At 37.4% G+C, this 11,431-nt stretch overlaps 1 protein-coding gene across 1 annotated transcript; it reads left to right on the top strand.

Annotated features, from left to right (window-relative positions):
- The first annotated feature begins 20 nt into the window (after positions 1 to 20).
- Positions 21 to 4,831, top strand: LOC135695469 (uncharacterized). The gene is made up of 6 exons (XM_089109088.1): positions 21 to 872; positions 1,516 to 1,795; positions 1,931 to 2,142; positions 2,571 to 2,633; positions 3,450 to 3,487; positions 3,905 to 4,831. The coding sequence occupies exons 1-5, from the start codon at positions 729 to 731 to the stop codon at positions 3,480 to 3,482; spliced, it is 732 nt and encodes a 243-aa protein (XP_088965214.1). The 5' UTR covers positions 21 to 728; the 3' UTR covers positions 3,483 to 3,487; positions 3,905 to 4,831.
- Positions 4,832 to 11,431: the final 6,600 nt, after the last annotated feature.

Genomic DNA, 11,431 nt, shown 5'->3' with positions numbered 1-11,431 from the left:
GGAAATAGTAGCGATTTGTTAATACAAAACTTACGTATCCTTTTCGTGCTCGCCAAAGATCTTTTAAATACGAAGATCTGTCTTCCCAGGACTCCTATATCCTTTACGTTACCCTTTACCTTATTAGGAACTGATAATATAAGTTTTAATATTTTTATCCTAAAGCCGTTGTTTGCTGCTTTAAAATTTTCAAAAATATGTCGCAATTTAGTTTTAAAGCTAACGACGCATGTATTTGACTACCTCCTCAAAAGCACCATGCCCCGCCCGACGGTTGTTCGCGTTAGCTTTAGCACGTGAGCAGCAAAAGACACTGCAGCGCAATCATAAATGAGTTTTTGCTTAGTATTTGCCCCACGTTACCCAAATACAATATAGTCTCCTGAATATCATCTACTCGTCGATCTTCTCCTAACTTTCTATTCAATTCAATCGGTGTCATCACATTTTGGGCATTTTCGAAATCCAATTCAATATTTTTCATTAAAGTAGGAGAATTATGTCTCATTTGACGCCATATTTTAAGTGATAATGTGACGTCATATTGATTTCCGAAGCGCAGATCACAATTTAAGACAAATCTACGTGAAGGTTGTTTTGATCGTAACGGAGACGAAAGGAATCTTCTGAATACAAGTATATTGGTCAGTTTAGTTAAAACAAATCGCAGTTCATCTGTTTTAGCGAATCGCAAGTTTTTGATAGTGGATAACAATACGAGGTTCAATATGATAGTGGATAACAATACGTTGATTGGAGTGGTTGCAGGTTCGGCAACTGCTGCACTTTGCGGATATGCTTATTATCTGTACCGCGAAAAGAAGAAGAAAGATAATATGCGTGATAAACAATGCCAAGTATACCAGCCAACGGTATGAGACTTTAAATTTATTTTTTATATCATTGTAGATGTATGACGATCGATTTGTACCCTCTATGAAGCATCATTATGTTACTATAAGAGTTTATATTCACTTCAATGCATTTTATATAATACACTGAAGGTAGGACTGCAGTCAACTGAAGAAGGTTGAAACAAAAGGAGCAGAAGATGCAGGAAGAAGATCTGAGCTTGCTTGCTAACAATGAAAAAAGAAGTTGAAGAAAAGGCAACGACAAAACAACAGAAGAAATCAATTTTTAGCCTTGTTTATTCTTCCTATCTTGTTATCAAATGATTTGTCTTCTCTCCTATTACTTCAATAATCTGTAAAAATTGTTTATGCAAATAATTTAAACTGTAACTTATTTGAAAATGTAATCTTACTTTTCGGTTGCTTTGAGACTGAAAAGACAATATCGAATTTAGTTTTCAACACAAATGACTTTGAAGTTCATTCCAATCAACCAAAAGACCTTTTGAATCCCACCCCTGTCACCTTTTCCCCTCTTTCGACCATTGAAATCTTGAATTAATCTCTAACAGTAACTGATCTCAGAATTTGATAGCCATTTTGATATGGCTGTACTTTAGAGAAAGGGAAACATGGTATGATGTGGATTTTTTTAATACAGAAACGTCATACTGGTACCCAGTGTCGTCGCATCATCACCTTAAACAAAGAGGTACAATGTCGTCCATTGAAGCTTGATAAGAGAGTACAATTTAGATTGCCAATGGTTTCAACTGCCACACAAGCTGATATGGACTACGAGGCTCAAGGCATGAAAGATGCCTCTTGTCATGTCTCTCTGCAAGAGCTCGGTGTCATGAAATCAACGGCTTCCCAGACAGAAGGAGCAGATACCCATGCAACATCACTTGACCAGATTGCATCGTCTGAAAGCTTAAAGAGTATGTTGTTTCAATTTTTTATTACATTTTGTTAGTATTTTTGACTGAGTACCTTCTCAAAAATTGAAAAAAGACTTTATTTTATTATGTTTAGCTTTGATATACATAACAGGGATAGCATTTCTTGATACCCAGGCTGTAAAAGCGATGTTTTCTACGATGCACGAGAAAGTCGAACTCAAAGCCAAGAAGAGGTTTTAAATTACGAAGAAGTAGTTCCAAGATCATCATCAATTATGGGACACTTGAAGTACATGATGGGACCTTTTCAGTCGTTTGTAGAAGCCAACAGCCAGAATGCAAAGAAAGCTAAGACAGAAGACAGAACTGAAGAAGGATCAGATATGGTAATAGTCTCTCGATTTCATACCAGATATTTTTTATGAATTCTGTCGTGTTCTATCAGGTACGGGAGAAGTTTTGATGTTCACAGAGCTGATTTAACTAGTGGTTTTGAGTTTAAACAATTGGTAAAAACCAATTAGTTGATTTTTTCATTATCAAAATATTTAAAGCCCTTGTGGAGCATTGGGTTATTTAGGAGTCTAGTTTAGGAGTCTTATTTAGGAGTCTAGGAGTATACAAATTCAGAGATGGCTCTTTGCAAAACAGGTGGAATAAAAAAAGGCCTTTTCTGAAGCTTTGTAGCACAATCCTGTAACAAAATTAACACATTTTGGATCATGTTATTCTTCTGCATTCTCAAGTCTCTGAAAACAAGTAATTTGTAATTTTCATTGAAAAACAATCATTCATTGTACACGTTTTTTCCAAGGTGCTGTCAAGATCGCAGAGATCTTCTATTCGAAGCGAAGCTTCTCTTGAAGATGTTATCGAAGTGAGCAAGAATTTACTTTAATTTTTACCTTATGATTTTGAGTGAAAAGTTCAATTTAATTTCTTCGTAGCAATATACATTTTATTGAAATTTCAAGTTTCGCAAGAAGGCTCCGAAATTCAATTTCATATTTTTGTTAGAGATTTGGGTTTACTAATTCATTAGAGCTCCTTGGAGAAAAAGAACATTTCTGCAAATAAGAATAACCCTCGCTTCACTTCCTCTCTGTTCTCTTCCCTCTTTTCCTCTCCATTTCCTTCCCTCCTTTTTTTTCTCATTCTCTCTTCTCTCCTCATCTCTCTTACCACCTCCTCTCTTCCCCTTCTATCCCTTCCCCTCCCCTCTTTTCTCCTCCTTTCTCTTCTTCTCCTCTTCTCTCTTCTTCTCCTTCTCTCTCTTTTTCTTCTCTATCTTTTTTATTCTTACTTCCCTCTTCTCCTCCCTTCCTCTTTTTACTTCCCTCTCTTTCTATCTCCACATTTCCCCTCCCACACTTCTCCTTCTCGTTCTTCCCCTTCCCTCATTTTCCTCCCCAATCTTACCCTTCTTCCCTCTTTTCATCTCCTCACCTTGCCTTGTTTCTTTTTTCCCTCCTCTCTTCCCTTCCCCCATTCCACTTCCTTAACTCTCCATCTCCTCTCTTTCCCTCCCCTCTCTCTCCCTCCCCTCTCTTTCTTCCAACTTTGATCCTCATGAAACCTTCCGTCTATTATAATTTAAACATCTTTGAAGTTGGTTAAGATTTCTTAATCGATTAAGGAAAATGTTTAAAGGATGTGTCTTGATGATTATTCTGACACCTGTATTTTTTTCTAGTGCGACTCTGATGACACCACAACTCCATTTTGAATACAGTAAGTTCCGTCTTTGTTATGAATTTTTGCTTTGGCTGTCATTTTTATCTCTCTTGTACACACTCTTATCGCATAATTTTTGACGAATCTATGAGAGAGAGGTCATTTACACAAGGTCCCAGAAGACCGGGGGCCAGGGGGCTTTGTACCCCACTTTTTTGAAGAAAAAGAAGAATACGTTTAGGCATACTGATGCAAGTATTTTGATTTTTTCTAGAACTTGTTCGATTAAACTGTTTTTGACACTGTTCTATTAGGAGATTAGAATCTTAATATGAATGAATCCTATAAAAATTTTATTCTTCCTCAGCTGAAAATGTTGTTCAACCTAACATATAATTCCGTCGTGAGAATGAAGAAATTATCAACATTATTGTTGCATTGAAACTTTTCTTATCAAGCCTCTTTTGTTTTCAGATATGGAGTTGCTGCGCCATTATGGACGCTTGTTTGTAGTTATAAATTTAATTATATTTAAGATAAAAAGTTTTGTTTTGTGTTGAAATAGGCCTAGCCCCGGGAAGTTTCTGGGGATCTCTAATGCAAAAAGAAGGTTTGAAATTACAACCTCTCCCTCACTCCCCCTCCCTATGTTACACAACCCTTGCTGCTACTCTCTCCCAGTTGCATGCTGGTTCTCCTTTAACACAAAGCCCTGTGGGAGCAGCCCTATTCAAGGTCCCCTTATGTTCTTGTTATCGCTTCTCTTTTAAGCATGACGTCTCTCTGCGGCCTGCTTGGATTCCAGGCTGGTCGCAGTAGATGAGGGCGCTTTTAAGAGAAGCTGAAGACGGCTCATTTGCCTGCCTTGGGTAGTGTCTCTTCTATTCTATCGACCCTCTTTTCTTTCATGGTTTCAAGTATTTCTTTTTTTCATTGGAGATCCTTGGCAGCTTCCCGTGCTTTGTTTTTTATCGAGATACAAAGCAACTTTTGAAGTTTTTCTGCTTCTGGTCTTCACAGCAGCTAGATTCTTGCACCAGCTCTTAACTGTTGTCATAGAAGAAGAGACAGTTTTTTCTTTCCATAGCCTACCAAAAATCAGTGACTTCTAAGCCCTTTGCCGTATTTTTTGCTAGAAAAACTCAAGGAAAATAGGCAAAAAAGCAAAGTTGTTATTAAATTTCTCTCTGTGCATTATGCAAAAGATTGAATCATTGCTGGCTAAGGAGTTCACATTTATTCTCTCACAAATACATAGGCTCATTAGGGTTAAGACAGCTGCCTTTTCTCAATTTTTCATTAGCAGATACAACTCTAGAAGACCCAAGAAGGAAATTATAAAATTTTTCACAAGGAAATAAGCAGAAATTTACCAATCGAGAAGTTGTGGAACTCGAAATTGGTTTGCATGCGATGACAGTAGAAAGAAACTATGATGTGACATTAAGACTCCAAGTTAATTCTGCAATGTAAGAACCATAAAACAGGCCTCAAACAAAGGTTAAATGAGGAAAAAATCATCATATCAGTTGTATTGTGGAATGATTTTGGTCTTTACAACAAAACATCATTTATTGATAATTGTCCGCTTTCCCAATGTTTGTAGCTCGGTATTTTCGTTCAAATAGAGTGGAATCCTCTGTTTCTAATGCTTGCGATTCCAAACAAACTACTCTTCCCCCACGGAGTGTGTTTTGTGCACGTGCACGAAAATTCTCAAGTAAGACAAACCATCTGCAACATATTGCTTTATAATTGTCCCAGGGGAGCAGCAAATACCCATAATACACTGCTCCTTTGATATTTACGCGGGAAATGTTTCAACGCAAGGAATGTCAATTGCATGGCTTCCACCGAAGTGTATTTTGTTATCGAAATGCCTGCAGATTTGTTTCGCTGCTTTTACGATGCTGAGTTTAATAAGATGGTTACAAGAGGCTGCCTGCAAGTATAAATAGACGTAAGTAGATTCATTAGATATATTTTCTTGCTTCGTGCATGTTTGGAGCTTGTTTGATGCGTTTAAAAGCACCTTGGCTGACGCAGAGAAATGATTTTGTTTATCACTGCGCTGTGGACTGAAGTGAGGTAATTACTGTGTCTGAGATATTTGAACGGCCAAAGCTATCTGAAAAGCATTTGAAAATATAAAGGGGTTTCGGAGTGAAAGCGGAACGGATTCGCCCGTTTACACGAGGCGGAATTTGGTTACTTTTGTGGATCTATGTTTGTGTATCGAGCGAATTCAGAAAGATATTTCGTATTTTGATAAATTAATTCGCTGCATTACAAAGCACGGACTTGGCCATGGAATACTTTAAAACCAATAACACGGAAAACTGCACGAGCCCGTGGGAAATGTATTCTTCCAAAAAATGCTGTATGATAACAGCCTCCAGATATTGTTTTGTAGTGAAAATAAATATTTATTGCATTCTTGCAAGGTTAAGCTCAGGCGCGGACTTGCTGGGGGAATGGGGCTGCCATGCTGCAAACCCCTCCCCCCAGTTTTTATGAGATATTTTGTCAATTTTGCTATTATTCGGTAAAAATAATTTTTGCAGGTCAATATTAATAAAAAAACTTCAAATCAATATTAACGCCAAGATTTCACTCTACTTATTATCTTTATCTTTTAAAGATGTAAACCTAATTATGGGCGTTATCGTAATTTTATCTAACAAAATTCAATTATTATCTATCAGCTCCCAATCCTTTCCTCTAAAATCCGTTCCTGGCTACTTTGCTCATTTTTCTTATTTGTTTCATTTAGTTCTGCTTTATAATACTTTCTTGACAATTTTCCTGGTATAAAGCCCTTATATCTTGAAATAGAATATTTATGATATCATTGTTAAATGATCTGGCTGTGGCCAGTCTTCAAATCGATCAAGATGTGCAAAAAAGTATGCATTAGTTTGTGTAAAATGGAGAATGTTTCATGGAGAGAATATACTGAATCTCGCAAAGCTTCAAAGTGTCCCACCGTACAAGCCTTCACCCCCCTCGAATAACAACCTTCCTGAAAGTAAAGTGCATCCCAAACCTGTATTGCCGTCACAATCCACGATTTTAGTCTCTGATAAATTGAATATGCAACAGGAAAAAGAAAAAAGCAAAATATACGAAGCACTTTAACTACAACTTTTCGTCAATATTGTCTTGAAATTATTTCTGAAAACGAAGATAAAAAAGTGAAATTTTTTTAGAAAAATATCTGTTTGTATGGTGAAAGAATTAGCAATCATCTTAAAAATCTTAAAATTGATAAGCTAATTTCGGGATTTAAGTTGTGTGTAAAAAGCAAAATTTCAATGAGAAAGAAAAACTCTTGGCAGATGTTGCAGTGGAACTGTGGGGTTATAATGTGTGTTCTCCATGAGATATTTTCGAAACAACACCCTTTTAGCATCATTTTATTGCTGCAGTGTACATTCTAAACCCAAGGAACTCACTTGAACTTTTTATAAACAGGGGGGCCATCCGATAATGAAGGGTAAGAATTTTCCTAAAGATCGGATTCTTTTGGCTACATGATATAACATTATACCTTTTTAATTCTTATGGGTTTAGCTAATGTATAACAATATCAAACACAAGAATGGAAAAACATGGTGTAGGATAATTTTGGGAGAGTGACGAGTACAGAGTTTAAGCCAGTTGGAATTTTGTACTGAATTTGTAATAAGCCTAAACCTAAAAAACCTTAAAATTATACTGCTCTGTCAATTCGAATCTGAATTAAGAGAGTTCTCAGCATCAGCATTATGGTATTTTTCTCAGATGTAAATAAGCACTGTGATAAGGACTTGGATTTACCAAATACTCTCAAATTTCCGACTTATTAAAAGAGTTTTGAAGATTGAGGGGGGGGGGGGCTGGGGTGACACCCCTTACACTCCCCATGTAAAAATTGACAGACTTTGACATAAATTAGGGTGTTGCTATAATATATCGAGCCTTGGTCAGAATCTAAGTTGTAATTGGATGTAGGAACGCAACAGGAAGGTGGAAAGCCTGGCCAAACCCAGAGGACAAGAAGGTGGAGCCATATTTTTTAAATTGGGGTCCCTGAAGATCTAAACATTAAATATGTGATCAATCAAAGAGGACCCAAACCTATTTTTTCCCCAGCAGCCCTGGATAGCTTTTTGCGCCACTGATTGGATGTGTTCGGTTATATTGTTCTGGGCTTTTTCTTGACGGTTTGGATTTTGCCTATCTTCAGTAGTGTAAACAATAAAGGAATAAGAAGATCCCCAACATAATCAAACTATATGTTTTTAGTTCTAGCTTGAACTTAACCCTCAGTGTTGTCATCAAGCATAGAGTTAAACTGAACATGTTTTGAAACTACGTAGTTTTTGAAAACTTCCTATCTGATTCCACCATTCTCTTTGAGCGCATTTTGATATTTATTTCTTGGAAATCAAATCAGGCTTCCATTAATACTGTCAGAGGTTCCGTCAGCTCTTTGCAGCTCCGCCGTTACATTGCTAGCTGCATTTTGTTTTAAATTCATTAGCGAAGAGCTGAGTGTATTAATTAACAAACGTTAGTGTCGCGACTGTTCTTGTCTCGTGCAGCTATCAGACACGAAAAGCCTCACTATCTTCTTAATAATGTAAAGCTAACCAAACAAAGTATGGCCAAATTTCGAGATTTCAATGATAAGCTTTACGTTATACGAATTTACAAACTTAGTTTTCTCGAGGTTGTGAAAATGGAATTATGTTTTAAACCATCGTTGGCCGCAAAGCGTAGATTTTAGTAAACAGCGAACATACGCTCTTGCAAGAGGGAAGACTTTTTATAAGAACAGGATTAGTTGTTTAACAATTGATTTCCCTTTAATGAAAATGCTGATGTATTGGTTCTGTTTGAATACCTGCAATGATCGATTTATCAGCACGCTTAATCGGGAAAAATAGCAGGGTTTGAAGCGACAAACAAAGACATTACTGAACTCGGAGACTCTGGTTTGTGACCACAGGTTTTTGAATCACGATGAAGTATTGCTTATTTCAAATCAAGTTCGATATAACGGAGACAAGACGTTATTAGTGTTTGAAGACATTGATGACAAATTACGTTGAAGAAGATTCTCCAGTCCTAATCGATCGCAAAAGTTTTGTCTCTACAAATGTGTGCTACAACATATGCAGAACAGGATTCTTCCGTGCCAACCTTGGTCCTTGTATAAGTTGCTTGAAAGTTTGGAGACATACCAATTGTCAACTGACCAATGCTTTTAAGGGTCTACAAAATATCTTGTTGTTGGCCTTTTCTGGCACTGATGATAGTCATGGAACGCAGCCATGTGACATAGAAGACTGGCCCAGAAACAGATGAAGATCGATATCAGTGAAAGAGATATGCTGTTCGATAATCGTATGGAATGATTTTCTACTTATCTTCTTTCATCAATGTCATCTGGGTAATTGTTTGAGCTGAGTTGATAAGAAATTTCAAGCAAGTATTTGTTGAAGTAAGGATTGGCTCATAAAAAGTGTTCTGGACGAAGCTGAAAATCCATAACACAGTCTCGTAGAAGTGGCATCATGACATATCTGACATTTTTAAGTTGTGAAGAGCCCAACATATTTTTGCCGCGAAGCCGATCTATTAACGTGTAGTTAATATAGAAAGAGCAAAGATATTCTGCAGAGAAATTCTGTCAATTTTTTCATTCCTCTGAGACGAAATTACGAAAGAGAGGATTCATGTCACTGGTGGTATGAATGTTGATCAATTTTTTAATCTCTTGCAAGTCAGTTTACAGAAACCTTCTTCTCCATGCACGTGACACCGAATGTTCGAGTGCTTATCTTTGAAATAATAACAGTACTGCACAGAGAGGCAATTCGAAGAACAGACAGAAGAACATTTTTGTGAGTTTTGAAGGTGGCAGTCTCACACGACATTGGACCTTAATATTTGTGATATAAAGAATACCGAAAAAGCATTTGTATCATTAGTTGCAACTAAATTGGTTTGCAGACGCTGTAAACATATAACGAAACTTTTAGTCATGAAAACAAAGTAAAGGAATATGTAAGTCAGGGTTTTATAACTCTAACAACAAAATACAGTCAAATTGGATGGAGACCAATATATCGAAACAAAAAGAAAGCCTCTTCTCTAGTCACATTCTGATTGGAAGAATCTAGTTCGAAAAAGTCTCAGTACTTATTCCATTAAAGAAATGGTTGCGGAGCGGAAGATGCAGTGAGAATTTGTGCAAAATTGAGCAAAGTAAGAGGTATGAATATCAGTGGCAATTCAGATGCAAGTAAAAGTGATGCAGGTTATGTAAAAGATGACGATGCAAATGAAATAGATGATGACTGTTTACTTAATGCTTCTTTCGAAAATGCGGCCTCAAAAAAGGAAGAACAGGGGCCAAATTCCACATGCGTAGATGGAATGTCTGATCAGTACCTTTATGAAGTTCAAAAGAAAAAAGAGAAGGATCGACATCCAACAGTTAGTAGCATCAGAAGGCGTCGTCCTCTGCGATCGAGGGAAGGTGACCTTGAGACATTATGCGAAGCATCAGAGAGAGAGGGTGAAAGAAAGGCATCTACTGAAGAAGCATTGCTTGATGAGACTGTCAAGACAGTTTGTGAGAAAAATGACCATGGCTCAAAACCGAGTTTTGATAAGGGACAAATTAAAGCAGCCTTTAATGCTAAACTTCCTTCACTACATTCAGATAGCAATGTGGCTACGAAAATACACATTAACAAAGACAATGACGAAATTATTTTCCCGTCTATTACTGAATCAAACCATACTGGAAAAACAGAGGTACACGATACCTCGATAGAGCACAGCAGCAAACCTGTGAGAAAGAAAGGTTTGGTTGTGAGACCATCTGAGAATGAGCTTGATGTAAATATGAACACTTCAAGTGGAGAGAAGCATAAAGAAGAATGTGTATCAAATTCGTCTTCAAAATACAGTGCTGCAAAAGGAAAAGAAGCAGGACATCTAGAGAGAATAGCGAGTACAGAAAGTGATAAATCGTTCACATTAATTGATGAGTTTTTGGTGAAAGAGGATAATGATGATGACCTTAGCAGAAAACTGAGCAACGCGTCAAAGGATAAGAGGAGCGAGTATTCAAACTGCGTAGAAGAGTGTTTGATGGACTGGAGAAGACGAGGTTCCAAGAAATCTAAAGGACAGCTGAAAGACGGGAAGTTACTTGATGGCTATAGTAGATCAAAAGATAAGAGCAATTTGGCTAGAAAACACAGTGATAAGAATGGTGCTGGAAAGGGAGGCTTGAAGGAGCAAAGAAAAGGGAGTAATAAAGATGCTTCTAAAAGGAAAAAGAAGTCGTCTAGAGACGAGGGAAGTATTGAAGAGGAAATTTTAAGGGAGATAATGGAGAAAGAGTGTAAAGAGATGTTGGATTTAAGAAAAGAAGAGAAACGGAGTGTTGGCAGTAAAGATGGGGTTGAAGGTTATCCTAGGAGGAAGACGTCAATATATGCAAGAGGAAACATAATGGAGTTAGCAGCTGCGATCAAGGACGAAAACTCAAGGTTAGTGATCGATCGGCACCACTTAGCTGTGCTAGGACTTGCTGGTGAGCCAGAGTTCGAAGGTAAAGGTCAAGGTAAATATCATAGTGGGATGTCTCTAAAACGCAGTCGGAAATTCTCTAGAGCGAGTGAGACACCAATTGCTATTCATAATTATCTCCTGAACGAAGGCTCGAAGAGTCGTATGGAGGGGAAAGGGCATCGAATGCGCAAGTATTCGATCATGTCTCTGCCTACCGACCCAAGATCCATGACTCCTCGTTCAAAGAAGCTTTTTAGCTTAAATTTTGAAAATACGATTATATTTAGATACAGTGAACGGCCATTTAGTTGTCTGGTTGATGCAGAATGCTGCTATAGATCACAGACTTCAAAAGAGCAAGTTGATCATCATAGGTCTCGTCATTCCTCGAAGCTGCCTTATGTTTGTGTAATATGCTTCGAACAG

This window comes from Rhopilema esculentum, chromosome 2 (genome assembly GCF_057945365.1).
Source record: "Rhopilema esculentum isolate cy_ngs chromosome 2, ASM5794536v1, whole genome shotgun sequence".
Classification (NCBI taxonomy): Eukaryota; Metazoa; Cnidaria; class Scyphozoa; order Rhizostomeae; family Rhizostomatidae; genus Rhopilema; species Rhopilema esculentum.
This window is presented reverse-complemented; position numbering and strand designations above follow the sequence as displayed.

Excerpts from the sequence above, each read along its gene's own strand:
- LOC135695469 (XM_089109088.1), top strand. The coding sequence starts at position 729 with ATGATAGTGGATAACAATACGTTGATTGGAGTGGTTGCAGGTTCGGCA. Across the intron at positions 1,796-1,930 it reads ATCGTCTGAAAGCTTAAAGA|GCTGTAAAAGCGATGTTTTC; the intron begins GTATGTTGTTTC and ends CTTGATACCCAG. Across the intron at positions 2,143-2,570 it reads CTGAAGAAGGATCAGATATG|GTGCTGTCAAGATCGCAGAG; the intron begins GTAATAGTCTCT and ends GTTTTTTCCAAG.